The sequence below is a fragment of the Clupea harengus genome, chromosome 15 (assembly GCF_900700415.2).
Source record: "Clupea harengus chromosome 15, Ch_v2.0.2, whole genome shotgun sequence".
NCBI classification, from domain to species: Eukaryota; Metazoa; Chordata; class Actinopteri; order Clupeiformes; family Clupeidae; genus Clupea; species Clupea harengus.
In genome coordinates this window covers 13,002,981-13,030,480 of record NC_045166.1, presented here as the reverse complement: position 1 = coordinate 13,030,480, position 27,500 = coordinate 13,002,981, and the positions used below count along the sequence as shown (strand labels likewise).

Here is a 27,500-nt window from a genome sequence, read left to right as displayed (position 1 = left end):
TTTGACCAATTGAGATGCTTTAGTGCAGGTGATCCGATCATTGACTTCACATCATCTTAAAAATGTAGATTCAGCAAGTACCCTAGCCTGTGTGATTGACAGGTTAGGACCGCCCATACACTTTTTCTGTTCTTTCTGTCGCTGTCCGTTCAGTGATTGCGGCCTAAAAAACTCAGGTGTTCATAGGCTACACAGCCCTGGCTCTGTAAGTGGGAAATAAACATAGTGGCTCAGACCGAGCCATAAGCAATTCCAGCCAATCATCACTCATGCTTCAGGAGCACGGAAGGGAGGGGTGTAATTTGATTGGCTTTTGAGCTCAAATATCAGCCTTTTGTGAAGCTAATCAGGGACTGAATCCTTAATTGCACTTCTTCATACTGTCTCCATTCTAGCTTACTCACCTTGACTTCCCCTAGCTAGGCTATCAGTAGCATTCTAGAAGTTCTACATTAATTTACAAACTCAAACAAAAAAAAACAAAAAAAACGAATTGCATCTGCCATGGTTCTATCCTAGACAGAACTCTCCTAGTTCATCATGCAAATGTTCATCATACAGGCCCTGCTGCCGGACCTTGTGCATTGTATTTCACTATAGTGCTGAAGATCCAAACCAAAGTTTTGCTTTGTAGCTCATCAGAAAATCTAAATCTAAATTTTACAAAGTGTATTTATTCTTTAATTTTTTTCTTTCTTTCTTTTTTGACGGGATAATGGCCCCAGACCCCCTTACAAAAATGGGCTGCTGTAATTGTATTCCATTGCCCTCAACTGCCCTATTTAGGAAAGAAACATTTGTGTTTTTGCCCACCCAAATAATCCAAATGCCCACCCAAAGATGACATTCTAGAAACGCCTCTGTCTCTCTTTCTATCTCTCTCTCTCTCTGTCACTCAGTCACTCACACATGCAAACACACTTTTTCCATCTGTCTCTCTCTATCACTCTCTCTCTCTCTTACACATTGTTAGATTTAGGTGGTTTTATAATTTAAGTTCATAACTTCACATAATTTCACATACTTGCAACAACCCCCAAAAGCTAGTTGGCATAGCACAAGCTAGAGCCATCAAGGTGGCTCCTGGCCTTTTGTCTATGTTGATGAGCCATCAGACATGGTTCCTGACTTTTGTGTGCCTTGGAACTAGAGCTGGCTTTTGTCTACAGCCACGACAGGATGGTCAAGGCCACAAGGCATTAGCATCTATATGGCCATACCTGACCATAGACCCAGTTTTCCCTCTGACCTCCAGACACACCCATGCCCTCCCCTTTACACCTCATGTTAATTCTGCAATATAAAATGTCTGTACTTTCTGTAATGTTGAAAAAGATGAAGCAAGGAGACCGAGCCGTGAGCAGACGTGCCTAGCGCATGCTCGTGCTGCGCCGAGCTGACCGTGGCTAGTGACTGAATAAAACACATTCTTTCGCTAAGCCGTCTTCTACAAGTCTGTTATTCCTGAACAAGCTAACTTGAACCAAGCGTGGGCATCCGACGAATTCGACGGAGGACAGCGAGATCTTTCATTTGGTGTTTCCACCCAGTTTCAAGAAGTTCAAAGGACAAATACGGTGAGAGAATATTTGTATTTTTTACTTCGCTGAAAAAAAGAACAGAAAGTTGCTGTGTAAGAATTTAGAGCCAGTTAGCAGGAATACGAATGTAAAGCTGGGCCTACAGTGATTTTGTTTTTCCGAGACAGATCAATTGTGTGTACGTGTTACGATTCCACAATCGTAAGCATTTTGAGGTTCCTTGTTGAATTGTATTGTTTAAGGTATCTATTATTAGTAATATTACCTTTTCGGAAAAGCATACCTAACGGTGTAGGCTGTGAACAAACGTTTGATAAATTACTTGGGACTGAGGTCCGGAATGGAAATAATTCCAGTGTTGAATTTCTTACAGGGTGAAAGACGATTTCAAAATCGCATTATAAACTGACCGAGCGTTGACTGCGGGAAGGATTTTGTTTGATAATTATATCGATGGCTTTTGCGCACAGAAGTGGCATAGCAAGGTAGTAATTTATCAGAGTGGGCGATTTGATTTGCTGTCCGGGTAAACTGTAATAATTGCAATAAATTGGATGGGTTATAGTAAGGTGAGTTGCGTTGCATAGGTAATTTTGATCATAGCGTTTCGTTTTTTGAATTGCCGTCAAAGGGATTTAAACTCGTAGTTCCAGCTGGCCGTTGTCCGGGAGCATATGAGCTCGTTGAAGTGAAGAACTTCTGTTTTATTTAGTTATTAGAGATCTGGTGTTTGATTTGAAGGTTTGATAATAGTTTTGCCGTGTTTGACTGTCCTGTAGTGTTAATCGCAAATGTCCGTATACGTCTATTCAGGGTGTGAGCTTGATGGATGAAATGACGAGAACTCGTTTGCGTTTTGATATGGGCATTCATTCATTGGAGCGAGATTATTGATCGGAACCTAACGTTTTAAATTAAGATTTAAACCTAAAATAAGCAAGTGACCAGTTGTTGGCATAGTTTTACTTGAAGGTATTTTGTGTAACATCTGTGAAGAGAGAGAGCATTTAAATTGCTGAGAGCGCGGCGCGCATAACTCGTCTGATATAAAGATGTTTAGGAAGAATTTGAAACAGGCTAAAAATATCCCAACCACTGAGAAGGGTGGTTTAGGAGTCCCGGAGGTGGACGAGGCAACCATGATTGAGACAATCCAAGGCTTGTTGAATAGTAGTCTTAAACTGGATGAGACCGAAAGGAAAATTGAGTTTAAGTATAATATTGAACATGATTTATGGTGTCTAGACGACGTCAAACGTTGTTTTGGAAAACTCATGCGTGTGAAAGAGAAAATCCCACTTTCTCTTGTCACACTAAATCAGTTAATGCGTCGTCAGAGGGAACATCAGAATGCAGAATCAGAGAGAATTCTGAGATTGGAGAGAGATAAAGTTTCGTCTCTTGAAAGTGTATTGGCTAAGTTGAAGGCAGAGCTAGCCACTCTGAAAGGACAAAGTGACGCTTCCGGAACAATGCCGATGTTAATTACTGAGTGTGAGCCAGAGAACCTGAGTGTAGACTCAGATGTTAATGATGGAACTATAAGGTTGAGATCGCTAACAGCTCGGTGTGCTGATAGACATGTGAGGCATTCTTCTAGATTTCAACATCCCAAACCCAGATGTGGGTCCAGAAGGAAAACAAATGATGTATGCCGTAAATGTGGGGATTATGGCCATTGGGCAAGAGAATGCAGGTCTCAGGGCAGAGGCAGACATGCTGCTTATTTTAAATATAACAAGGAAGGAGATCATGAAAGCATGTTCTGTAAGGTTTTGGAATTTAAGGTAAATGCTAGGCCAGTTGAGAGTCAGTGCGGTACAAAATTGACGAGAGCAGTGCAGAGAGCCAGAGTGGTGTGCAGACATCCAGAGCCACGTGATGGGGAATGTACTTTGTGTGAGAAACCACAAAAAGTATTGTCATTCCCTTCTGCTGCTGCAGTCATGGTACATGGAGAACTGACGGCACCCACAGCACACAATGCATTGCCCCAGAACAACCATCTCTGGTGGAGCGCAAGAGGGAAGCAACTTGACTACGGCTAAAATCAAGTCATGCTCTTTTGTGTTAATCATATCATTACTTTTAGCAATGATATGATGATTGGATGGGAATTTAGATGATGGACTTGATTATGGACATGATTATGAGATATGGGTTGATGATATAGGTCAGAGCCCTAGTATTAAGGCAGTTTTAATGTTCAGTGTTATGTTTTTTTTCAAAATAGTTTGTTCTGGTCCTATGAGTGAAATGCCTCATTTCTTGGAATATGTGATACTGCCGCAGTTTTCTCTGTTTGTTTTTCAGAACAACAGTCTAAGGAGCAGCATGAGGGGAACTGGAACGCAGGAACCATTGACCCGCTGCATTGACCAAGCCATCACCGTTGTCCAGATTCACCTCACCCGTTGGACAGCAGTGACGATACAACATTCAAAGACTTGACCAACAGAAACTGATGAACCAGAGATGCATGGTCGCCATTCACAGCTCGCGGAAGGCGGGGGTCGCTGTGCAAAAAAGCAGGGCCGTGAAATAATTTTACCCAAGCAAATTATGGGATTTTCGATTTCACCTGAGATAAAGGACATGACATACTGGTTGCAGGAAACACCAGATCCTGACTATTGATCCCAACACACTATAGGAACATAAATTGATATCACTACACTATAAGAACATGTGTTCTGTTTTAAACCTTTTTACCACTACACTATGGGAACACTTGTTTGTTGACATTTTGTAACAATGTTGGATTGTTTGATCACTATGTCTGATTATGTTCGTTATGGTTTTGTTAGGGTTTATTGTGATCATGATGTATTTTGATTTATGATCAGATGGGGAAATTGTTAGATTTAGGTGGTTTTATAATTTAAGTTCATAACTTCACATAATTTCACATACTTGCAACAACCCCCAAAAGCTAGTTGGCATAGCACAAGCTAGAGCCATCAAGGTGGCTCCTGGCCTTTTGTCTATGTTGATGAGCCATCAGACATGGTTCCTGACTTTTGTGTGCCTTGGAACTAGAGCTGGCTTTTGTCTACAGCCACGACAGGATGGTCAAGGCCACAAGGCATTAGCATCTATATGGCCATACCTGACCATAGACCCAGTTTTCCCTCTGACCTCCAGACACACCCATGCCCTCCCCTTTACACCTCATGTTAATTCTGCAATATAAAATGTCTGTACTTTCTGTAATGTTGAAAAAGATGAAGCAAGGAGACCGAGCCGTGAGCAGACGTGCCTAGCGCATGCTCGTGCTGCGCCGAGCTGACCGTGGCTAGTGACTGAATAAAACACATTCTTTCGCTAAGCCGTCTTCTACAAGTCTGTTATTCCTGAACAAGCTAACTTGAACCAAGCGTGGGCATCCGACGAATTCGACGGAGGACAGCGAGATCTTTCAACATATACACAAACACACACACACATACACTCTAACACACACACACACACACAAACAGACTCTCTCTCTCTGACACACACACAAACACACACACACATTCTCTAACATATACAGTACACACACACACAAAATAACTCTCACACACACAGACTGTTGTGTTCCTTGACCGACACGTTCAGATTTGGCCGACCAGGAGTGGAGTGTCACTGTCAGCATGAGAGCGGAGCAGCCGTCATTCAGCTCCAGTTCCTCATTAACGAGGTGAGTGTCTCTGTGTGTGCGTGTGTGTGTGTGTGTTTGCGTGTGTTTGTGTGCGTGTGTGTGTGTGTGTGTGCTAGATGACTGACTGGAAGGGCCTGTAAGGGCCTGTAAGGGCCTGTTTGGGAGAATGGTTGAAGACAGGATACAAGGGACAGAAACACACTAACAGTTGTGTGTGTGTTTTTTTTTTTAAATCATATTTGTGAGCCTGATTTTTTATTTATTTTTTTTGGTATGCATTTGTGTCTGTGTCTATGTATATTTATGTATGTGTGGGTGTGTGTGTGCATGTGTGTGTGTGTGTGTGTGTGTGTGTGTGTGTGTGTGTGTGTGTGTGTGTGTCTCTCTCTCCATGTGTGTGTGTGTACATCTGTCTCTCTTCACATCTCCACCTCAGACATGTTCCTTCTCACCTCTGGGCAGTGGCATGATGCTGTCCATGTTTCCTCTGGAGCCTGTAATTGGCCTTAGGGGCCACCAAATCCTCTTAAGGGGCCTCTAATCCCCACTCGGGCCCCGAAGAGGGGGCCCCACAGGGCCGGATTACGCCTCTCCCCAGCGCCCTGTCATCAAAGGGGTTCCACTTCCCCTGACCCACAGGCCACAGCGGGAGTAGGGGAGACGGCATTACACTGTGTGTGTGTGTGTGGGGGGGGGGCGGGTGTAGAGTAGGGCTGAACGATTAATTGCATTTGCGATTTAATCGCGATATGATAGAACGCGATTTTCTAACCGCAACGTTCACGATTAAAAACGTGATCTAAAAAAAAAATTATTATTATTTTTTAATTTTTTTATTAAGATGGTAAATTTTGCACACAGTGTTTAAAAAGTGCATGACTTGTGTTTATTCTTACAATGACTTTGTTTAAATTACTTAAATGCACAGTGGCAAAGCTTGTTGTAAAAATTTTAATTGTGGGAAATAATATTTTACACTAAATGTATCTAATATTGTGTTGGTCATATTGAAATCATTCATTACGATTTGTTGGGGAAAAAATTAGGATAAGATAAAAAAATCGCATATTAAATCGCAATCGCAATATTGGGGGGAAAAATCGCAATTAGATTATTTCCCCAAATCGTTCAGCCCTAGTGTAGAGGTGTGTAATTGTGTGTGTTTATGAGATACAGCGAGAGTGTGTGTGTGTGTGTGTTAGTCATTTTGACTGAGTCTGTATGTCTTCTTTATTTTTTCTGTGAGTGTGTGTGTGTGTGTGTTTTTTTTTTTTCTATATGCAATTGGATCTGTTCAGCTTAGATTAGAGTATAAGGCAGTTCATAGTAGCTCTTACATTCTTTTGATACATTAGATTTGTTTATTCCAGTAACCAGATTTCACGCAGAATATCACACACACACATGTTTTCTATGTGAGATTCAGCAAGTGTGTGACAATTGTGCATTTTAGAACAAATACATTGACGATAAACACACAGACACACTACAGTGCAGACTCTTCCCCAGTATTTGCATTCATTTATTTTAATGAACTTCTCTTAGCTGATGCTTAGCTTCGGTCAAAGCCATCTGCCCCCCTGAGGCATAGATATGGGACTGAAGTATTGAGTACTGAACTCATGACCTTGGTGCTATTGACACCTTAAAATAATTAATACTTAATACTTTCTGTTAGTGCATATGGTTCAAATATCTGGGGGCATCCAACCCTGGCCAGGGGTCTGTCTCTCTTCCTCTCTGCTCCTCCGCATCTTCATCCTCATCTCAATCCCCATTTCCAAATAAATGACGTGCTACACAAATAACAAAAAGTCTTTCAAGCTGACCGTCAATTTTGATGGCCTGTGTGTGCGCGCGTGTGTGTGTGTGTGTGTGTGTGTGTGTGTGTCTGTCTCTGTGTGTCTGTGTGTGTGTCTGTGTGTCTGTGTGTGTGTGGGTGTGGGTGTGACTGCATGCAGCCATACAGTAACAGCCCCACTGGAGGTGGTGGCCTTCTGTGGTTAGTCATCCTGACGCAAAGCCACCTGGCTGGAAGGAATGACGTGAACTGGAAGAGAAGAGATGGGATGGGATGGAGTGGAATGAAGAAGGAGCAGAATTAACGTGGAATTCGTCAGACATGTTCTATGTTTGTGCATGTGTGGGAGAGAGAGAGAGGGGGAGAGAGACGTACATTGTGTGTGTGTGTGTGTGTGTGTGTGTGTGCATGGGGAGGTGGTGAGCGACCTTCTCTCACTTCCCACAGGGCTTTCTGTGGGCACTGAGTCACACACACATACACTCCAATGCAGCCTGTGAGTCATCACCTGGAAGACAGCTCAGCCTGCTATATATTTTATAGTCTGTTACTAAGGGAGAAAAAGGTTTAAGCGTTTGTGTGTGTGTGTGTATGTGTGATTCCAAGTGTACATGTGTGTGTTTGTGTATGTATGTGAGAGAGAGACAGAGAAAAAGTGTGTGTTTATGTGTATATGGATCACAAATTTGCTTGTATCTCTTGTTGTCACTTTTACACCATGTGTGTATGTGAATGGCATTACATTTTTACAATCATTTTCACACTTTTACTTTTTTAAGTCTTTAAGGCTTTACAGACACACACCTCAGTACATTAGGTTAACCTTTGGTGCAAAATGCACTACAACCACTAAAACACTTCATACTTCACCCAAAAGTGACTCATCCAGCCATAACTATAGCATTTGCTCTCTTCCATTAAACTACTTTATTAAATTACAAATTAACTAAAAAACACAATTGAAGAATTGCAAAATGCATATATTATGTGTTGCTGTTTCCTCTATATTTGCACAGTTTAGTGTTGACTGCAAAAGAAAAGAAAAACGTATGACACCTCTTACATATTGTAATACAAATCAAATACAGTAAATATGAAATTCAGCTATATGAAAGGCAGCTCGATCCTACATTTTCTGTGGTATCCTATAGTTATAGCCCTAATGCTGAGCTGTGGTGTTCCCTGAATTTAGCCTAAGATTTTTATGAACTTATGAACACATTTACAGTAGAGCATTCTCCTTTCTCCTTCAACATTCTCCTTTCCTTTAGAATCTTTAGCACATCTTATCCACCTCTAAAATTCCCTGTATTCCACCTATATTTCAAGGCAAGCAGTTGTCATGCCACTAAGATCTGTTTGGTTTGTCACAATACTGTAGATACCACTTTTGAGTAAATTTACCGTATGTGATAAATGGTGGTACAGTGGTTAGTGTTGTTGTCTAATGTCGAATGCATTTTGTATCTAAGCAATGCAAAAAGTATCCACTATTTAGTTCACATAGTCTACTGATATGGTGAATGTGTTAAGTGTTGTGAAAAAGTGTACATGGTATTGAGACAAGTGTGAAAATGATTGTGAAAAACTGTAATGTGTGCATTTTGTCTCCTGTAGGGAGCGCTGGTGAGTGCCCTGGCAGATGACAGCGTCCACCTCTGGAATCTACGACAGAAGAGACCAGCAGTGCTCCATTCACTCAAGTTCAGCAAGGAGAGGTGCGTGTGTGTGTGTGTGTGTGTGGATGGAAGGGTGTGTGTGTGTGTGTGTGTGTGTGTTTGTGTGTTTAGCCGTGCTCCATTCACTCAAGTTCAGCAAGGAGAGGTGTTTGTGCCCAGCTGTGTGTGCGTGTGTGCGTGTGTGCGTGCGTGCACAGCAATATTTGTGTGGATGGACGGGTGTGTGTTTGTGCACAAGGGCTCAGCTGTAGTCTCCATAATACCTGCTTGTGTTTTTCTCTCTGTGTCTACCCACCAATCACAAGCTGAAACACACACACACATACAATCTCTCTCTCTCTCTCCCTCTGTCTCTCTCACTCTCTCCTTCTCTCTCTCTTTCTCTCTCGCTCTCTCTCTCACTCTCTCTTTCTCTCTTTCTCTCTCCCTCTCTCCTTCTCTCTCCTTCTTTCTCTCTCCTTCTTTCCCTCTCTCTCTCACTCTCTCTATCTTTCCTTCTCTCTCTCCCTCTCCCTCTCTCTCCCTCTGAGCAGAGTTCACTTGAGAGTGGTAGTTTGTGTCTGATTTCAGCAGTCATAATGAGCTCTCATTTGCATATTCCCCCCCTTGCTCAAGCGTACTTAAACACATGCAAATGTATGCGTGACTCTCCACTGGGGCACTCGTGATCAACCAATGAAAATTCAAGACTCACAACGGGGAGGGGCGAGTCCAGCGTTCCGATGTTCAGATCCGATCTCGTTCGGAAACTTTGTGACCTTAACGCAGAAGGTTATCTGTCGCTACCACTCATCACTGCCGATGATGGAGCTGCTGCCGGCAGCACCTCTGTGGGGTGTGTGTTTGTGTGTGTGTGTGTGTGTGTGTGTGTGTGTGTGTGTGTGTGTGCGCGTGTGGGTGTGTGTGTGTGTGCGCGTGTGGGTGGGTGTGTGTGCATGGGTGTGTGCATGGGTGTCTTTGCATCCACATGTGAGCTTTTGACATTTGCCAAACATCGTTTCTTGCAAATCTCTGCTTCACCGTCTTTCGGATGAATTTGCCCTGTGGTTTTGGAGAGAGAGAGAGAGAGACAGACAGACAGAAAGGAAGAAGATGTGATGTGATTCAGTATTTAACTGCCATCACAAGATTTGCCAAAAGCTATAAGGTGCAGAGTTCCAACACAAATCAAATGTGTGTATGTATGCGTGTCTGTGTCTGTGTGTGTGTGTGTGTGTGTGTGTGTGTGTGTGTGTGTGTGTGTCTGTGTGTGTGTGTGTGACAGTTTCCCACTCTCTAACCTCCCATCCCAAGGCTGGCATGGCTGCATCTTAAATCCAACAAGGCAGGTGACTTTAGCGGTCATGACGACCAACGTTGGCAGACTCAAGACAAGCGATCTAATCACACCCCGACACAGGCGACAGCGAACAGCCATGACAAGAGTAGCCGCTAATGATGTCTTAGCTTTTAGCCACGTAACTATATTTAGCTGACTGCAGTCGAGTTACGAGAAGCAATCAAGCTTGTGTTTCTGCTGCCGAACTGCTAGAGCAATATGCCATCAATACCAAGATCATGGGTTTTGCAAACATTGAAAATGTCATCTTGTATGTTGCTTCAGGTAAGACAAAAAGTCTTCTAAATGACTAAATATAAATGTAAGTTCATGTAGAGTCACATTTCTTAGCCATGCTACCATCAAGTCTCTATGAGTAAGCCCTGCTTTCATTTCTCCTTTTTTCTTTGACTCCTCTCTTTTCTCTCCTTCCACTCAGTCATCCCTCTCACCCCCCCTGGTCAGTCACTCAGTAGCATACTGATGAAACCTGCCCAGGGAGGGACATCATTATACCCAGGCCCCAGGCCTCTGTGTTGCCAGATCCAGTGCCCGACAGAGGCCCCTCTGTTACCCCAGGTAGAGAGCAGTGGAGCTGGGCAGGGCAAGCTGGCCGTGGCTCTGGTGATGAGCTGGTGGTGGAGGGGCAGATTTATCCAGGGGGGGTGTATGAGAATTGGAAGGGCAACTCCAGCTCCCGCTGGGACAGAGGACAGCAGCTGGAGGGCTGTAAAGAGTGTGTGGGGGGGGGGGGGGATTTGACAGTGTGTGTGTGTGTGTGTGTGTGTGTGTGTGTGTGTGTGTTCAAGTCTCACTTCAATCAGTATGCAACATAGGCTGTAGTCTTTTAGTCTTCCACTGATTTATGTCATAATAAATTCCTTTAACTTGGGCACCTTCTCTTGGGATTCTCTCTGTGTCCAGCGATGCTGTCATGCGTCAGGAAGTTAAATCAAGCTCAACTCCATTAACATGCAAGGAATGCAGTACTTCTACGACACGGCCAGGCTGCACTATCCCTGTTCAAAAACACTGCCAGGATATGATGTTATACTGAGGGCTTGGGTAAAGAAGGGAAAGTCATGTACATTACATAGATGAGGAGCCATAGTTTTAGCCATAGTTTTAGCCATAGGCGTTGGTGTAGTCGTAGCCTCAGCCCCTATGGTGACCCAGGTTCGAGTCCCAGCTGAGGTCATGTCCCGATGTTATATCTCTCTCACTCATTTCACTGTCGCCTCTCTAAGTTTCTTATTCAAATAATGAACAGAAAAGCTCAAAATTGTTTAAATAAAGAGAATTTTTAAGCATTTTTATCGTTCACATGTGTGGTACCTTACCATTCAGGGCCAGGATGCTGCTCAGATTCGGCATGGATGTGGACCATGTCTGAGCCAGTTCCACTCCGTAGACGTCAGCTTCAGGGGGTCTCCCAGCACCCCGCTGCAGCGCCCCGTCGGCCAGTCAGGATGCATACGGCAGCGGCACGTCTTCATCACGAAGTTTAGCGCCGCCGTCCCCACAGGCAGCACTCCCACAGAGACCAAAGTCACGGCAAAGTCAAAGCCCATAGCTGGAGTGTATGCTGCCTGGGCAGGGAAGTTTACCACAGCACAGCTCTGACTAGCATGCTACTGTCAGACACACGCGAGAGGGCAGAAGGCGTAATCACATGGGCCTCACATATAGAGGGAGACGCTGGCAGGGTGCTGGTTAGCGACACTTTTGCTCCAGTGCAGTGCTAGCACGGTGGTCAACTTTTTGGGGCGAGATGCGTTATGCGTTTAACACCCCAGGAGCACACATACTTAACGACGTAACTCTGTACAACACTCTCAGGAGCACGATGTAGGTCTGTACAACACTCTCAGGAGCACGATGTAGGTCTGTACAACACTCTCAGGAGCACGATGTAGGTGCATGAACGTATAAGTATATATATCTGCATATATGTTCAGATGTATTCAACCACCAGTGTGAGTGCACAGCTCATGCCTGTTCTGTTCATGCAGGGTCCGAGGTAATATCCAGGTGGCACTTAAATTAAAATGGAAAACGTTATTGGCACAACATCTGTGCTAAATGTAAATTTGTGCGTGACGAGACAATGCATTCTGGCGAGTATGTGGTAATGTGCGTGTGTTTGTGTGTGTGTAGTGTGTGTGTGTATCAATGTGTGCTTATGTTTGTATGCACGTACATGTACACGTGTTTGTGTGTGTGTGTATGTATGTGTGCATACCAATGTGTGTATGCACATACATGTGTGTGTGTGTTTGTGTGTTTGTGTGTGTGTGTGTGTGTGTGTGTGTGTGTGTGTGTCCTGGCACACAGGTCCCAGCTGGACCGTCAGTGGATGCCAAATAAGGCCGACTCGTTAATGGTATCGTTTAGCCCTTAATTAGCTCTCAGCATCATTAGCCATCACCTTGTTACATCCCAAGAGGAGCCACTGCAGACAGACGTGCTGCATGCCATATTAATGTCTGTGTGTGTGTGTGTGTGTGTGTGTGTGTGTGTGTGTGTGTGTGTGTGTGTGTGTGTGTGTGTGTGTGTGTGTGTGTGTGTGTGTGTGTGTGTGCTAACTATGCTGAGATAGAGATACACTTTTTTCAAAAAAGTTCCAAGTTCAAAGCACACAAACAAAAAGGCATATCCATTCTATCTCTCTCTCTCTCTCTCTCTCTCTCTCTCTGTCTCTCTGTCTCTCTCACAAAGTCTTACTCGCATACACATAGCATTTTCATCTTCCTTTTTTTGTGTTTTTCGTTAAGTGTAGTTTTCGGATAGATAGATAGATAGATAGATAGATAGATAGATAGATATAATGTATTTATTTATTTCCAAAGGGAAATGTGTGTGTGCAGCAGATATTCACATAAATGACAAAAACACACATAACACATAAAATATATGTATACACATACTGCTGCTATAGTAGATACAATAAATAGAGTAAACATATAATTTAACTACAAGGCAGGATATCCCTATTACTATAAAATGTGCATTGTGCATGGCCACTAAGAGGAGGAGCCTCCGCTCCCAGCACAGAGGGGAGTCGGTGTAGATGGCTATCGAGGTGGGCAGGAGAGACCTCCTGTAATGGGCCTTAGTGCAGCAGGGCTGAAGGAGCCTCCGACGGAACACACTCTCTTGTCTGACCAGTCGGTTGCGGAGGGGTGTGTAGTGTTGTCCATTATGTTAAGCAGCCTGGGAAACATCCTTCTAAGGCTTATTGAATTGAATTGGAAGCAAATGAATTGAATTGAGCAGATGACGGTGTAGAAAAGGAAGAGATGTGTGTGTGCGTGTGCCTGTGCCTGTGCGTGTGCGTGTGTCATACAATGCTTACTGAAAAACAGTTCTTATGGAGAAGGTTTTATGAGTGTAACACACAGACTTTGAGTGCTTCAGTTTACCTCCTTGATTAACTGCTTGTGTGTGTGTTTGATTGAGTGAGTGCTGGTGCGTGTGTGTGTGCGTGTGTGTGTTTGATATTGTGTGTGGGTGGGCTGCTAGCTGAAATGTTGCCTCGTCATCCTGGTTCGAGCCTCTGGCACCCCCACACTGCAGAGACATCTTTCCCTCTCCATGCCTTTGTCTCGCTTTCTCCTTTTCTATCTCTTCCCCCCTCTCTCTTTCTTACACACACACACACACACACACACACCCACACTCTCTCTCTCTTTCTTACACACACACACACCCACACACTCTCTCTCTCTCTCTCTTTCTTACACACACACACACCCACACACTCTCTCTCTCTCTCTCTTTCTTACACACACACACACACCCACACACTCTCTCTCTCTCTTTCTCACACACACACACACACACACACTCTCTCACTCTCTCTCTCTCTCTTATACACACACACACACACACTTTTCTTTTCTTCATCTCTTCTCTTTCACTGAAATCCAGTGCTTCTCCCTGATTGTTTTCTTTTGCTGTGAAACCTTGAATGCTGGTTTCTCGTGTGTGTGTGTGTGTGTGTTCGTTCTGACAGTGATATGTACAGGTGTGTGTTTCAGTGCACCTAAAGCCAGTGTCCCTCACATGAATTTATGCATACCTCTGCTTCTTCTGCTCACTGGGGCAGAAAGCACAGCTCAGGTGTGTGTGTGTGTGTGTGTGTGTGTGTGTGTGTGTGTGTGTGTGTGTGTGTGTGTGTGTCAAGGCTTGATATTGATTTCCTACCCTGCAGTCAGTGTATAAATTCCCATCTGGATTTGACAGAGAGATGTGGAGAGAAGGAAAGTACGAGAGAGAGGGAGAGGGAGGGATGGAAAAGAAGAGATGGAAAGAGGCAGGAGCAATGAGATGAACAAGATGAGAAAGACAGACAGGGAGTCTTGTTTATCCCCGAAAGCCTGTTAAAGGTGGAATATGTTGTCTAAGAACAGAAATGTCCTTTAACATTTATTTTATTTTATTATTTATTTATTATTTATAAATAAGACTACTAAACATTTAGTGTCACCCAATATTCCTGTGCATCATGGCAATTGATTTATTTGTTGTACTTCTCTCCAAATCATAAACATAAACAAATCAATTCACAATTCACACCAATTTGAGGGTAAAACAGACACATTTATGCATACACATACATAAAAAAACATAGGGAGGCCTTGCTTCCTAGGGAAAACATTTGAATGAGACAGCTATCTATATGTTGGACACAGTCCTACCACTGGACAATTTCTTTCTCACCTAAACTAAACGTGCTGATTTGAGAGAGAGAGAGAGAGAGAGAGAGAGAGAGAGAGAGAGAGAGAGAGAGAGAGAGAGAGAGTTTGTGAGGTGTTAACTGTAGCAGAATGCTTTGACAGGCAGCAAATCAGCTCACTCCCCTCTCCAACTGCCAGCAGGAATTGTGGGTAAATTGATGTGGTCAGGACCAGTTGACCAATCAGCTCCCTGCCCTGCATTCATGGCTGTCGTGGTAATTGCTTAGCCAATCGGAAGTGTGAAACCCCTCTGTCCTTCCTGAGGATTGGCGTGTGTGTGAGTGTGTTTGTATCTCTATATATATAGGTGTAAGTGTATTTTTTCCTGCTCATGATGCCTGTTTTTGACAGGGATGTGTGTGTGTGTGCGTGCGTGCGTGCGTGCGTGCTACTGCTGATAGAGAAGAGGAGAGTCACTGGCAGACTGTGATCTCAATCGGAGCTTCATTTGCATCTCTGTGTGATTTGATTGGGAATGAAGGTGATTGTGAATGTCATATCTGGAGGCTATCCGTCTGTACTTGCTGTCATGGAGTCGGTTGAAATAATTCAATTCAATTCAGCTGTATTCATGTAAGTAGCTCCACGAACCATTTCTCAAGGTGCTTCACAGAGCCCAAAGCCTGAATCCCTAGAGCACACACACACACACACACACACGTAATACTCCTAGGCGATGGTTAGGAGGAATGTAGTAGGGGATAGTAATAGTTTTTTGTTTCTTATATTTTCTACCTCAGCCTGAGCTGAGTACATTCTTTTCAGGGTTTAGATTTAGTTGCAGCTTTCAGTTCCAGTGGAGATCTTTTGTTTCACACACCTTCAAACAGGACTCTAGGGACAGCTGTGTTGTGGAGGCAGTTGCTCAAGAGCTTTACTGCTCAAATACCCAGATCAGTCAAATACTGAGCTGTAGCTGAGCTGAACCCAACAGGAAATCTGCATACTTCAAAGGTGGAATTTAAGGCAATACTAACGACCCCGGGTCTCCATTAGAAACCTGCAGAACTCCACAGCATGTGTGAAGGGAGGGCTGTTTAGAGAGGCTGGGAATAAGAACCAGAGGACAGGACATCATGACAGGTGGACATATGATTAGCACAGATGGAGAGGTGGATCAGGACAGGTGAGCAGGTCACAGGGACAGGTGGGCAGGTAATCAGGACAGGTGGACATACAGAAGGACAGGTGAGCTCCTGGGGAGATGGGATGAGACTCTGGAGCCACAGCTAACACAGCAGAGGATGTGGAATCTCTCTCTGTGTGTGTGTGTGTGTGTGTGTGTGTGTGTGTGTGTGGTGTGTGTGTGTGTGTGTGCACGAGTGCGTGCATGCATAAATGAGTAAAAGCCTTCTCATAAGAGGATATTGACTGATGGGCTGACTATATCTCTTCCTCCCTCTCTTTATCTCATATCTCTCTCTCTCTCTCCTTCTCCTGTCTTTCTGTCTCAGGATAACGTTCTGCCACCTGCCGTTCCAGAGTAAGTGGCTGTACATAGGCACTGAACGCGGGAACATCCACCTCGTCAACGTGGAGAGCTTCACCCTCTCAGGGTACACCATCATGTGGAATAAAGCCATCGAGCTGTGAGTCACACACACACACACACACACACACACAAACAAACAGACACATACTCACAGTCAAAGATGCATATTCACAGACATAAACACACTCAAACATATACACACTGTGGAAAGGTGAATTTCCCTTTCCACCGTGAACAGTAACATGGACTAATTAACTCTCGTTGCCCAGCAAAAGCAGGAGAAAGAGACAGTACTCCCATTGACCCGCAGGAGCGGGAGAGAGAGAGAGACATTGCACGCACACACACACACACACACACGCATAGCCATGTCTGTCGCTAGCTACCCATACCATGCAGCTGTGTGCATGATGGGCTGTGAGAGTTTGGCGCGAGTTCGGATGTGAACGCCATTGTTTGTTTGCGATGCCATTGCTTGTTTGCAACGCGGTATAACCGCAATATGAACTGAAAGTATAATTCACCATTATCACTGTTCACCTGTTTATTATCATTACATCCATTATCATGTCATATCACCTTTACTCTCTGTTTCAGCATACAACCCCGGTTAATACATCCATACAGACATACTCACAATCACTCCCGTACTGCTGTTTGTTTGCGGAAGCGCGCGCCGCTAAGGAGTGGTATTTCTCCACGTCCCACAGGGAAGGGAGATGGTAATTGCCATGAGGGGTGTTTGATGTGATGTTTGTTATGTATGTTTGTTAATATCATGGGTGGTATGTGTAAAAGGTTATGGGAAGGGTTATGGGAACATTGGTAAGCTTGGTGGTGGATTAATGTCTTTGTTAATGTAATATATGATGTGAATTATAGGACTAATGCAGGGAGGGTTACCCCACTTAGATGGTTCGGTCCGATTGGAGCTTATTGGTCCAATCTAGCCTAATGGGCAGCATTATGAAAGCCTGCCTCATTCCTTTGGAAGTGGTCGGCTGTTGGAATACTTTTTGAATACGGTTATTTTGCAGTTAAAACTAGTAAGCTAGTTGCGAGTACGGTTTAAGTACTGATTTATGTTTGTTTGTTTTGTACATATGTTTGGTGCTGGAGCCAATAAATACAAATATATATATTTTTCTACAAGAACTGTCATCCCGTGCCCCGTGGTTTGTTCCTCTCCACCACTATCTCTAGTCGCCACCTCCCCATAACGTGGGGTGACCGAGCGGTCCCTCACACACACATACACACACACATAAATGCATTGGCATTGGTCCATGCCAGATGAGAGCCAGGCCTGGGCCAGACCGTATAGCTGGCTGGGAGCCCATCCCACAAATCCCAACCCACACACTGGCAAACTCTTCCTCTCCGTTCGCCAGAGGGAGAGACAGTGCTGCCAGGAGACTGCTGCTGCTGAACCCGCAAGGGCATGGTCATGTGATATTTGTGAGCATATTTACCCATGATCCTCTTCTTCCAAGAGCTGTCCTCGCCCTCTGTACTGGCATTTATTTAACCTCTTTCTCTCTCTTTAGTTTCCTTTCTGTCACCTCCCTCTCTCTGTGTTTCTCACTGCACATCTCTCTCTCTTTCTCTCTGTCACTCTCTATCTCTTTTTCTTTGTCTCTCTGTTACCCTTTTAACCCTTCTCTCTCTCGTTCCCTCTCTCCCTGTGTCCTCATCTCACTGCCTCTCTCTCTCCCCTCTCTCTCTCTCACTCTCTCTCTCTCACTCTCTCTCTCTCCCTGTTTCCTCATCTCACCGCCTTTCTCTCTTTTTCCCTCTCTCTCCCTCTCCCTCTCCCCCTTTCTCTCTCTCCCTCCCTCTCTCTTTCTGTCTCCCCTCTCTCTCTCTCTCTCCCTCCCTCTCTCTCTCTCCCTCCCTCTCTCTCTCTGTGTGTGTGTGTGTGTGTGTGTTTTGCCCATGTTCTGGTGCATGCACATTGGTTAGCCAATCCCGAGGTAGTGTCTTCTTAGATCAGTATCTGTGAGGACAAGATGCCCTGATGCGCGCGCGCACACACACACACACACACACACACACACACACACACACACACACACACACACACACACACACACACACACACACACACACATTGTGTCACATCTGGCAGACAGGGCCTTAGAGGACCTATCTTCTCCTCTGCTGTCAAGAAGGTGCAGATCCTGACTGATGTGCCAAGTCGAGAGGGTTTAATCACACTCCACTGGAGACATAGAGGCACACACACACACACTACCTCTCTGTCTATCCCACACTCTCTCTCACACACACACACACCCATACACACATATTAAAACAGGTATTTTGCCAGCAGCAAGTACACCTGTCAGAATCTCTTAAATCTCCTGCATAAGAAAAGTTCATCTTGGCAGAGAAAAGTTTGTGTATTTTTGAGGATCTTTCTAGAATAATCTAAACTCTGCATACAGACATGTAACTTGTCTTCAACCTTTGATGATGACTAGAGCCTCCTGTAATAAGACTGACATAATCAAGTCATAAATGTGAAATGACATATGGCATATCTTGTCACAAACTGTCATGGCTGCAAAGCGCTATAACATTGTTAAGTGACCAGTAGCAGCAGTTGTCAAAATGTAAGCATATAGACCAGTTTCAGCGTCCCTGACAACCGTTCAGAGGACAAGCCAACGGAGAGTCGTTGTAAACAATTTGGATCAAAGACCCTCGTTGCTAGAAGATAGTCAATTGTTACAGTTGTTCTAAACGTTCCAGCCGTGATAAACAAAGCTATTACTGTTTACCTTCGGTTCCTGCTGAACAATACACCCAGACAAGGCGAGATTTCTATAAAAAACGGAAAAAAGCGCCTCCGTTGGATACAAAGAGACGACCTCTTGAGAGGTTGCTGTGCCAAAACCTTAGACCTAATACGAATCTGTAGTGACCTTTTTATATCAGGTGAAGTCAAAACAAAAAAGTATGATTATAATGTTCTCATTTTAATCTAGAGTGGAGAAACGGGCCAGGAGTGAAAGTGCTTTGGCAATAAATGATGATAGATGATATCGCTACTGGGACTTCTTTGTCAGACTGACATGACAGTGAAACATTGTGAACTGCTACAAAAGGAAGTTAATGGATTGACGGAGGAACTGTGTAACTATGAACTGGACTTCCCAACGGGCAGTTCCTGTCCTCCCATTAGGACTATTTCAAAGAATACCTTGGAACGGGAACTTTGTCTTCATCAGTGCATTTCAAAAACATATTCTCACTATTATGTGTATTAAGCTTAATCTTTATGGAAAAGACTTGGCCTACAGATACGGAGAGATCAGCAAAACAACTGTATTTAGAACTTTTAACAATATTTTGGATGTCATGAATGCTTGCCTCAAACCCGTGAACAGGTGACCAGAAAGAGAAAATAATTATCCCGGCAACAAGTCTACATCATCTGTTCTTTGGATACTTTGGAATTTCATAAGGATCTCTTCCAGAAATGAATCCCTTATTTTGTAAGTATCAATCTTTTGCCTCTTTGTTTGTAAAACTCTCAAAATATCTAGGCAGTAGGCTCTTATCTTTTGAGTGTAAACAAACCAGTGCTTGGCCTCTGAGTTCATTTTGACAACAGTTGTCAGGGACACTGAAACTGGTCTATAACATAGTCTGGAAAGCCATCCAAAATTCTATGAACTGTCATGACAACATAACAACATAATATTGTCATTGGACATCAGTTGTCATGACGACTATTAACAGAATAAGGGCCTATGTTCACCAGATGCGTTTTTTGCACTAGCAACCTCATTTTCAGAGCAACCGTTTATTATTTTAAGGTTATCAAAACCGGCTACCTTCACTTTTGGATATTAAAGTTATGCTAACTAAATACCTAACTAGTTAACTGAAATTGTAGCAAACGTTCAGTACTCAGCATATTAAAAATATGACATTGACAAAGCAAAGAAATGCATTTATATTGGCATTACAACAGAAGCTGTCAACCTGCCAGGCTTTGTAGTTTACGTTTTGGTTATAGTACTCTTTTTATACCAAGCCACATATGACTGGGGTTTCCTTGCCACTGCTGCCACTGTTGAAGATGTATGTCCTGCCCCCTTCTCGATTTTAATTGGCTGGCAAGAGCAAAGTGAAATTGACGAGCCCAGCGCTGTTCTGAAAGTAGAACTGTTTTCGGATAGCGGAGAGGAGCGCAAGCGAACGCTCTACACTGAGGTCGTTTCCAACGAGGGCGCTGAGCGCTGTTTGCACAGAGCTACATGGGAAATGTAGTGAAAATAAGCACTGCCAGCACCCTTGGTGGACACTTTACAAGTTAAGTGTCAGTTTATGAGCATGTCACATAGTCTGGAATGCCAGTCAAAATAAGAGCCATCATGACCATCACTGACAATGCTAACAGCATAACAGTGCCACGGTGACTAACGAGGGCGTAAGGCATTGGCCAAGACGGTTTGTTACAAGGTTATGACACAGGGCACAAGTGAAGTGTTACCCCCCTCGTGATCATTTAGGGTAGAGACTCCAGCACCATAGCAGCGCTGGGGTGGGCGGAGGACAAAAGGACGGAGCTGGGGCTGGTGGGGTGTTAAGGCTGTGGAGCTACCCAGCTGCCACAACCAGCTGTGTGTGCCCGCTACCCAATGACAGCTGTAATGGGGTGCATTATAAGAGTGGTGTGAGTGTGTGTGAGTGTGTATGAGGGATTGTGTGTTTGTATCAGCTTGTCAGTGTGAGTGTGAGTGTGTGTGTTAGCTTGTGTGTGTGCGTGTGTGTGTGTGTGTGTGTATGTGAATGTGTGTGTGTGTAGAGGGGGGCGTTCCTGGCGCCAGACCTAGACGGTGTGTCCTTCCTTTTTCTGTCTGTCTGATGCTGCTGAGCCGGTCCAGCAGCTGACTGTGGGCCGCACGCAGGCCGGAACAGGGCCGGATCCGGAGCGGAATCAGCGGCCAGCTGGTGGTGTGTGTCCGTCACCATGACTGATGGGTGGCCTCACAGAGCCATCAGTTAAAGCTGCTGTCTCTCTCGGCCTCCCTGACACCATAGTCACGTAGCGTTTAAGGGTGTGTGTGTGTGTGTGTGTGTGTGTGTGTGTGTGTGTGTGTGTGTGTGGAGGGTGTGTGTCTATGTGTGTGTGTGTGAGGGAGATAGGGGGCGGTGCTCTGTCTGAGTTCTGTCCTTCTCTCATGTTGCCATGGTGATAGGCCCTGAATTTAAGGGGGTGTGGTGGGGGAGTTAACGTCATATAACGACACTTAAATGGAGAAACACACTCGCTCACACACACACACACACACATCACTCACTGGAACTACACAATGTAATTAGATCCCATGTAGAAATCCAGAAGGGTGTATTTTCTCCTCCCATCTTTAATTTCTCCAGCGAGGGAGCGATAGAAAGAGAGAGAGAGAGAGAGAGAGAGAGAGAGAGAGAGGGAGAGAAAGAGAGAGAGAGAGAGAGAGATATATAGAGAGAGAAAGAAACTGACACAGAGAGAGACAGAGAGAAAGAAAAGGAGAAAGGGAGAGGGAGAGAGAGAAAAAAGAAAATGAGAAAGGGAGGGAGAAAGAGAGAGAGAGCCTGTGTCTGTGATGACCTCCACAGTGACCTGTGTCTGTGATGGCCTCCACAGTGACCTGTGTCTGTGATGGCCTCAACAGTGACCTGTGTCTGTGATGGCCTCCACAGTGAGCTGTGTCTGTGTCTGTCATGGCCTCCACAGTGAGCTGTGTCTGTGATGACCTCCACAGTGAGCTGTGTCTGTGTCTGTCATGGCCTCCACAGTGAGCTGTGTCTATGATGGCCTCCACAGTGACCTGTGTCTGTGATGGCCTCCACAGTGACCTGTGTCTGTGATGGCCTCCACAGTGAGCTGTGTCTGTGATGGCCTCCACAGTGACCTGTGTCTGTGATGACCTCCACAGTGAGCTGTGTCTGTGATGACCTCTACAGTGAGCTGTGTCTGTGATGACCTCCACAGTGACCTGTGTCTGTGTCTGTGATGACCGCTACAGTGAGCTGTGTCTGTGTCTGTGATGACCTCCACAGTGAGCTGTGTCTGTGATGACCTCCACAGTGACCTGTGTCTGTGTCTGTGATGACCGCTACAGTGACCTGTGTCTGTGTCTGTGATGACCGCTACAGTGAGCTGTGTCTGTGTCTGTGATGACCGCTACAGTGAGCTGTGTCTGTGTCTGTGATGACCGCTACAGTGAGCTGTGTCTGTGTCTGTGATGACCTCCACAGTGAGCTGTGTCTGTGATGACCTCCACAGTGAGCTGTGCCTGTGTCTGTGATGACCTCCACAGTGAGCGGTGTCTGTGATGACCTCCACAGTGAGCTGTGTCTGTGATGACCTCCACAGTGAGCTGTGTCTGTGTCTGTGATGACCGCTACAGTGAGCTGTGTCTGTGATGACCTCCACAGTGAGCTGTGTCTGTGATGACCGCTACAGTGAGCTGTGTCTGTGATGGCCTCCACAGTGAGCTGTGTCTGTGTGCGATCTCTAACATGGAGAAGCTCTTCAGCCAACATCCCTCCTCTCCCCTCATCTCCTCCTGTGGGGACAAAGACCTTCGGTGCTCATTATATGGACTGCGTGCACGTCTGCATAGGGCTGGGTGATTTGTCGGGAATGTGGATTTGACGTGAAGTACAGTATGTGATTCACAGTACAGGTTCATGTTCTTAGAAATGTTCTGCAGCACGTTGTGTCTGTTGGGCAAATCCTCAATCCTAAGGTAACATAAAATGTTACTAACTAAAGGCCCCGTCACACCATGACGTTCTGGTCAACGTTCTCTGAACTTTCTAATCGTTCAATTTCGAGCGTTCTAGGTCGATGTGGACACATCTGGCGTGTTACTAACAAAAGAATAGCGTAGGACTGACACATGACTAGCGTGGGACTGACGCATGAGGAGTGTGTAACACCGACCAAGTGACGTGTCACTGGTCCGCGACAAACGTGTGCTGACGTGTCACTCCAGCGCGACAAACGATAAGTCAACATTAGAAGAGCGTGTTAAAGGTGTAATTAACGTGTGAATAATGACAGAAAAGCGTTTTGCGGCGTGTGGGTTTTATGGTCAAACGGGTATAAAACGCTGGAAAATCATAGTGGATTCAGTTGATCTGAACAGTGAACATCATGCCTCCAAGACCACGAAAAGGTGTGAGGGGGGCTTCTGCTACTAGCGCTGCTGAAAGTAAGAAGAATACAAAGCCTCTTTCACTAGCAATGTCTTCGGACGAAGATTTACTGTTATTATTACTGTGATTTACGAAATAACGGGCGTTATTCCTGGGGTTTTATGTTATTAAAATAAATGATTTAAATTTGACACTGAATTTGTGTTTCTCAATGTTTATTATTAGAAAACATCAACACATCCACACACATTGTCCATGTCACAAGAGTCTTCATATCATATCCATCTGCCATGGAACAGCACCAGCTATAACAGTGCTCAGCTATGTTCAAGTTCAGTACATCTACTTCATGCTGGCTCAAGCAAGCAAATACCCTCCACTCCGCTTTTCGCTAGATTATGCAATGACCTTGCATGACATGATAGCATTGGATATGTAGATGTATAGTGCACAGAATGACGTTTGCAATGATGTAAGTTGCGTTTGTTGATCACGTATGGTTAATAACATATTAATTGTATGTAAGATCTTCCCTTGGTGAAAAAACTTTCGCCAATATCTTCCTACGAGAGATGGGTTAGGTGCTCAAATTTCCCTCGATCAAAGAGGACGTTAGTAGGCATGTCCAAACTAAAAATCACGTCTCAGGATTGCTGCGCACATAAGTTATTTCGGGTGCATCAACTGTAGGTACTCAGTCTACCCTACCCAACGACTGACTACGATAGCCAAACGCGTGCAAAGTTAATAAAACGTTCCACGAAAGTTCTCCAGCGTTTAAATTAAACGTTGATGAACGCTGATCTCCATGAGAACTTTTGTGCATGTTCAAAACTTTTTTTTTGGACCAGCGTTCTCCTCCGATCACCGACGATTACCGACGATTACAGCGTTCACCAGCTTTCACACAAAGCTCTTCTGGCGCAATACCAGCGACCATGGACGATTACCAACATTTCCTCTAACATCATAGAACGTTGACCAGAACGTCATGGTGTGACGGGGCCTTAAGGGCCTCATTTACGTACATCATACAGCGCACGATGTGTTTCCACATTTTGCGTAGTATTTATCAAACAAGAACCTTGTTGTGTAATCAGCACCTTACTCCGCCCTCTAGTGTTATTAAAGGCACCGCTAAAATAGGGGAGAATGGGCCTGCGTGTTCCTGCCACCATGGATGATGAGTTAGAATTAGAGCTTTTGATTCATGAGGTTACAGCAAATTTACCACACCACACTAAATATAGAAATGCATAAATATTTCTCCGCTTAGCCCTTCCTCAAGGAGGTTGAGATATTTGAATATTTCTCCCCTCAAAGTGTAAAACCTCGGTGCGCTATTGCTGAAAGAGCACTAGTGCTTGGGCCAGGCATCCATCTCTGCTCCTCTCTACTAACTCTGGTGAGGGATATGTTGACTCCCATTGATGGAGGGCTTGTTTGTCAGTTCATTGATTGGTGACCTAGACTTGCCGTTTGGGAATAGCTCTAATCTATAAGGTTGGGAAGGTTAGGCATGGGGAAGGATCATATCTCAGCTGTTTTTGAAGGTTACACCTGTTAGTTTAGGATTTCTATTGTTGTGTGGAAAAAAGCCTAATTTTGCCCATGTGTGCATTAGCTGCCATTGGCCATTGTGTATTCAGCAACTTGCGACATCATTTTGCAAGCTAGGCCACAGTTGAATGGCTGTCCTATTGAGTAGAATGTCTGGGACCCCATCACTTACTGCACCTTAGGGGGCATGCAGGAGGAAAGGGTTTTGATGAGTATTGATGGGGTTTCCTGCCTACTCTTTTTATTTTTTTCTAATCACCGCTGAATATATGTTGTGTAGTTATTGTGAGGTTAGATTATGGATTGTTGTGTGAAGGCTAGCACCTTTATTTGTTGTGATGGGAAGGCTAATGAAGAAGCTGGTTAATGTTTTTAAAAACTGTGTTTGTGTTCAGTTGTGATACCAGTGTCTTGGTGGGGCCGGCCATGTTGGTCATCCTTAAATCCTATAGAGCAGGGGTCTTCAACCTTTTTCAGCCCAAGGACCCCTTGGCTGAGAGAGACACTGAGCAGGGACCCCCACCCCCGAATTTGGGCCTGATATTCATATCATTTATTTGGAACTAAGTGTCAGTCACACACACACACTCCCCTACACATGTTTAAACAGAATTACAAATCATCTGTGACACACAACTCGTTTCAATTTATTCTGTTTATTATTGACATTTTTTCTCCCTTACAGTTAGCCATCACTCTGTATTCAATTAGGCAGGGACAAAGAATTAAGTAGCTTGAGAAGCTTAAGTACGGATGAAATATCTCATACCTAGTGAGAGATCTGACGTTTCTGAATTCATCATTCATGTCTTTGGTAACAACATTCTCCCTATGAAGCATGCAGTGCGTCATACATGGCTCTTGCACCGTCTGTGCACATCGCGAGACATTTTGGCCAGGCTATATCATGTTCACGAAAAAAATTGTCGATCACTTTGAAAATCTCTGAACTTTTTTTTACCTCCAGGCAGCTGCTTACACAATAGAAATTCCTCCTGCATCTCATTTTGGTCGACAAATCACAAAAAAGCTAAAAGCTGAGCGTAGTTTGACACATCGGTGGATTAATCTAATTGTAGTGCTAAATAATCTGCCTTCGGGAGTTTTGCGACTAGTAGTGCCCTCACATCAGCTGCCAATTCATCAATAGTGTGGGCATTGGGATGCTTTTCAGGTTTTTTTTACAGAGGCTACTCATCCTTCCCAAACATTGTTTTGCACATATCACTAGCTGTTGGCAATGTTAAACTTTCCGCAATTATGTATGGCTGTTTGGTCTGAGCGACACGTAATGCAACTTGATAAGAGGCTTTTAAAGCTAGCTCGCACACTTTGGCTGATTGTCTCATCAAGGTCTGCTGGCCCTCAAAAGATTTTAAACGGGAAATATTAAATGTTTTTTTTCTTTCAAGTGAGCATGGGTTGTCTTTGAGTGTCGTTGCAGCTTTGATGGTTTCATAGTTTCGTTTAAAAGCATGGAAGAGCAAACCACGCACACTGCTAATTCTCCACCATCGGTCTCTTTGTAGGTGAAGGCAAACTTCAGATAATTCTCTGAATATTTACGTGTCTTCTCCCGTTTGCTGTTCATGGAAGGGGTGTTGGCATCCTCTGAAGGTAGATCATCTGAACCGCCATCAGTGATGTCTGACGAGGAGCTTTTGTTCCGAGAAATTACAAAACGATCAATTATTTCAAATTGTATGGTTATGGCAGGTAACGTCTTTTGGCACCAGATAGCTAAATGTAGCTAAACGTGCATATGTTGCCATTATGATCAAATGATCGCGTGAAGACTCATGGGTAGCCTATGTATTATTTTTAAGGAATAGAAAGCAATTTTTACGTTCTGCTTATGTTTATGTAGTCTTTTGGACGTTTTTAATTTTTGGAAGAGGGAAAAAATGCTTCAGATGAAATAATTTGGCGGACCCCCTGCAGTACCTCCGCGGACCCCCGGTTGAAGACCTCTGCTATAGAGCAAAGAATGAAGGCCAGGATACAGACATGACATCATGATCTCTGGTGGAAACAACAGGAATTTAAAATGGTGTTTAAAATAAAATATTTTAAAAGTCTCTCTCTCTCTCTTTCTCTCTCTTTCTCTCTCTCTCTCTCTCACACACACACACACACACACACACACACACACACACACACCTACTTGCTGCCCTCATTGAGATGAATGAATCCTTTTCCTTGTGTGGGTAGGTGGTTGCAGGCTTGGCAGTTTAGGAGCAGCAGAGGTATGAGTGTGTGTGTGTGTGTGTGTGTGTGTGTGTGTGTGGGGGGGGGGGGGTAGTATGAGGTATTTTTAGGTGATGTTCATCCATGGTTAAATAAACATGTTTCTAAAATCAAGTTTTCCCCCCTCTTACCATCTTTTTCTCTCTCTCATGCATTTTGCTGTAATTAAAAGGTTGGAATACTGGTTCAGAAAACGAGTTCTGTTACGAGATGTTCAATCTCTCTTTTTCTTTCTCTTTCTCTTTCTCCTTTCTTTTTCTCTCTCTCTCTCAGCTCCTCCAAGGCTCACCCTGGCCCAGTGGTGCACATCAGTGAT

At 44.3% G+C, this 27,500-nt stretch overlaps 1 protein-coding gene across 2 annotated transcripts in view; it reads left to right on the top strand.

Moving 5' to 3' along the window:
* The window catches only part of stxbp5a (syntaxin binding protein 5a (tomosyn)), a 96,771-nt gene that overhangs the window by 24,274 nt on the left and 44,997 nt on the right, over positions 1-27,500 (top strand). For both annotated transcript variants that reach the window (XM_031582010.2, XM_031582009.2), the window contains exons 3-6: positions 5,142-5,223; positions 8,603-8,703; positions 16,176-16,310; positions 27,458-27,500. The exon at positions 27,458-27,500 is cut by the window's right edge and continues 21 nt beyond it. In XM_031582010.2, the coding sequence (XP_031437870.1) occupies positions 5,142-5,223; positions 8,603-8,703; positions 16,176-16,310; positions 27,458-27,500 (361 nt within the window). The remainder of the gene's footprint in view (positions 1-5,141; positions 5,224-8,602; positions 8,704-16,175; positions 16,311-27,457) is intronic.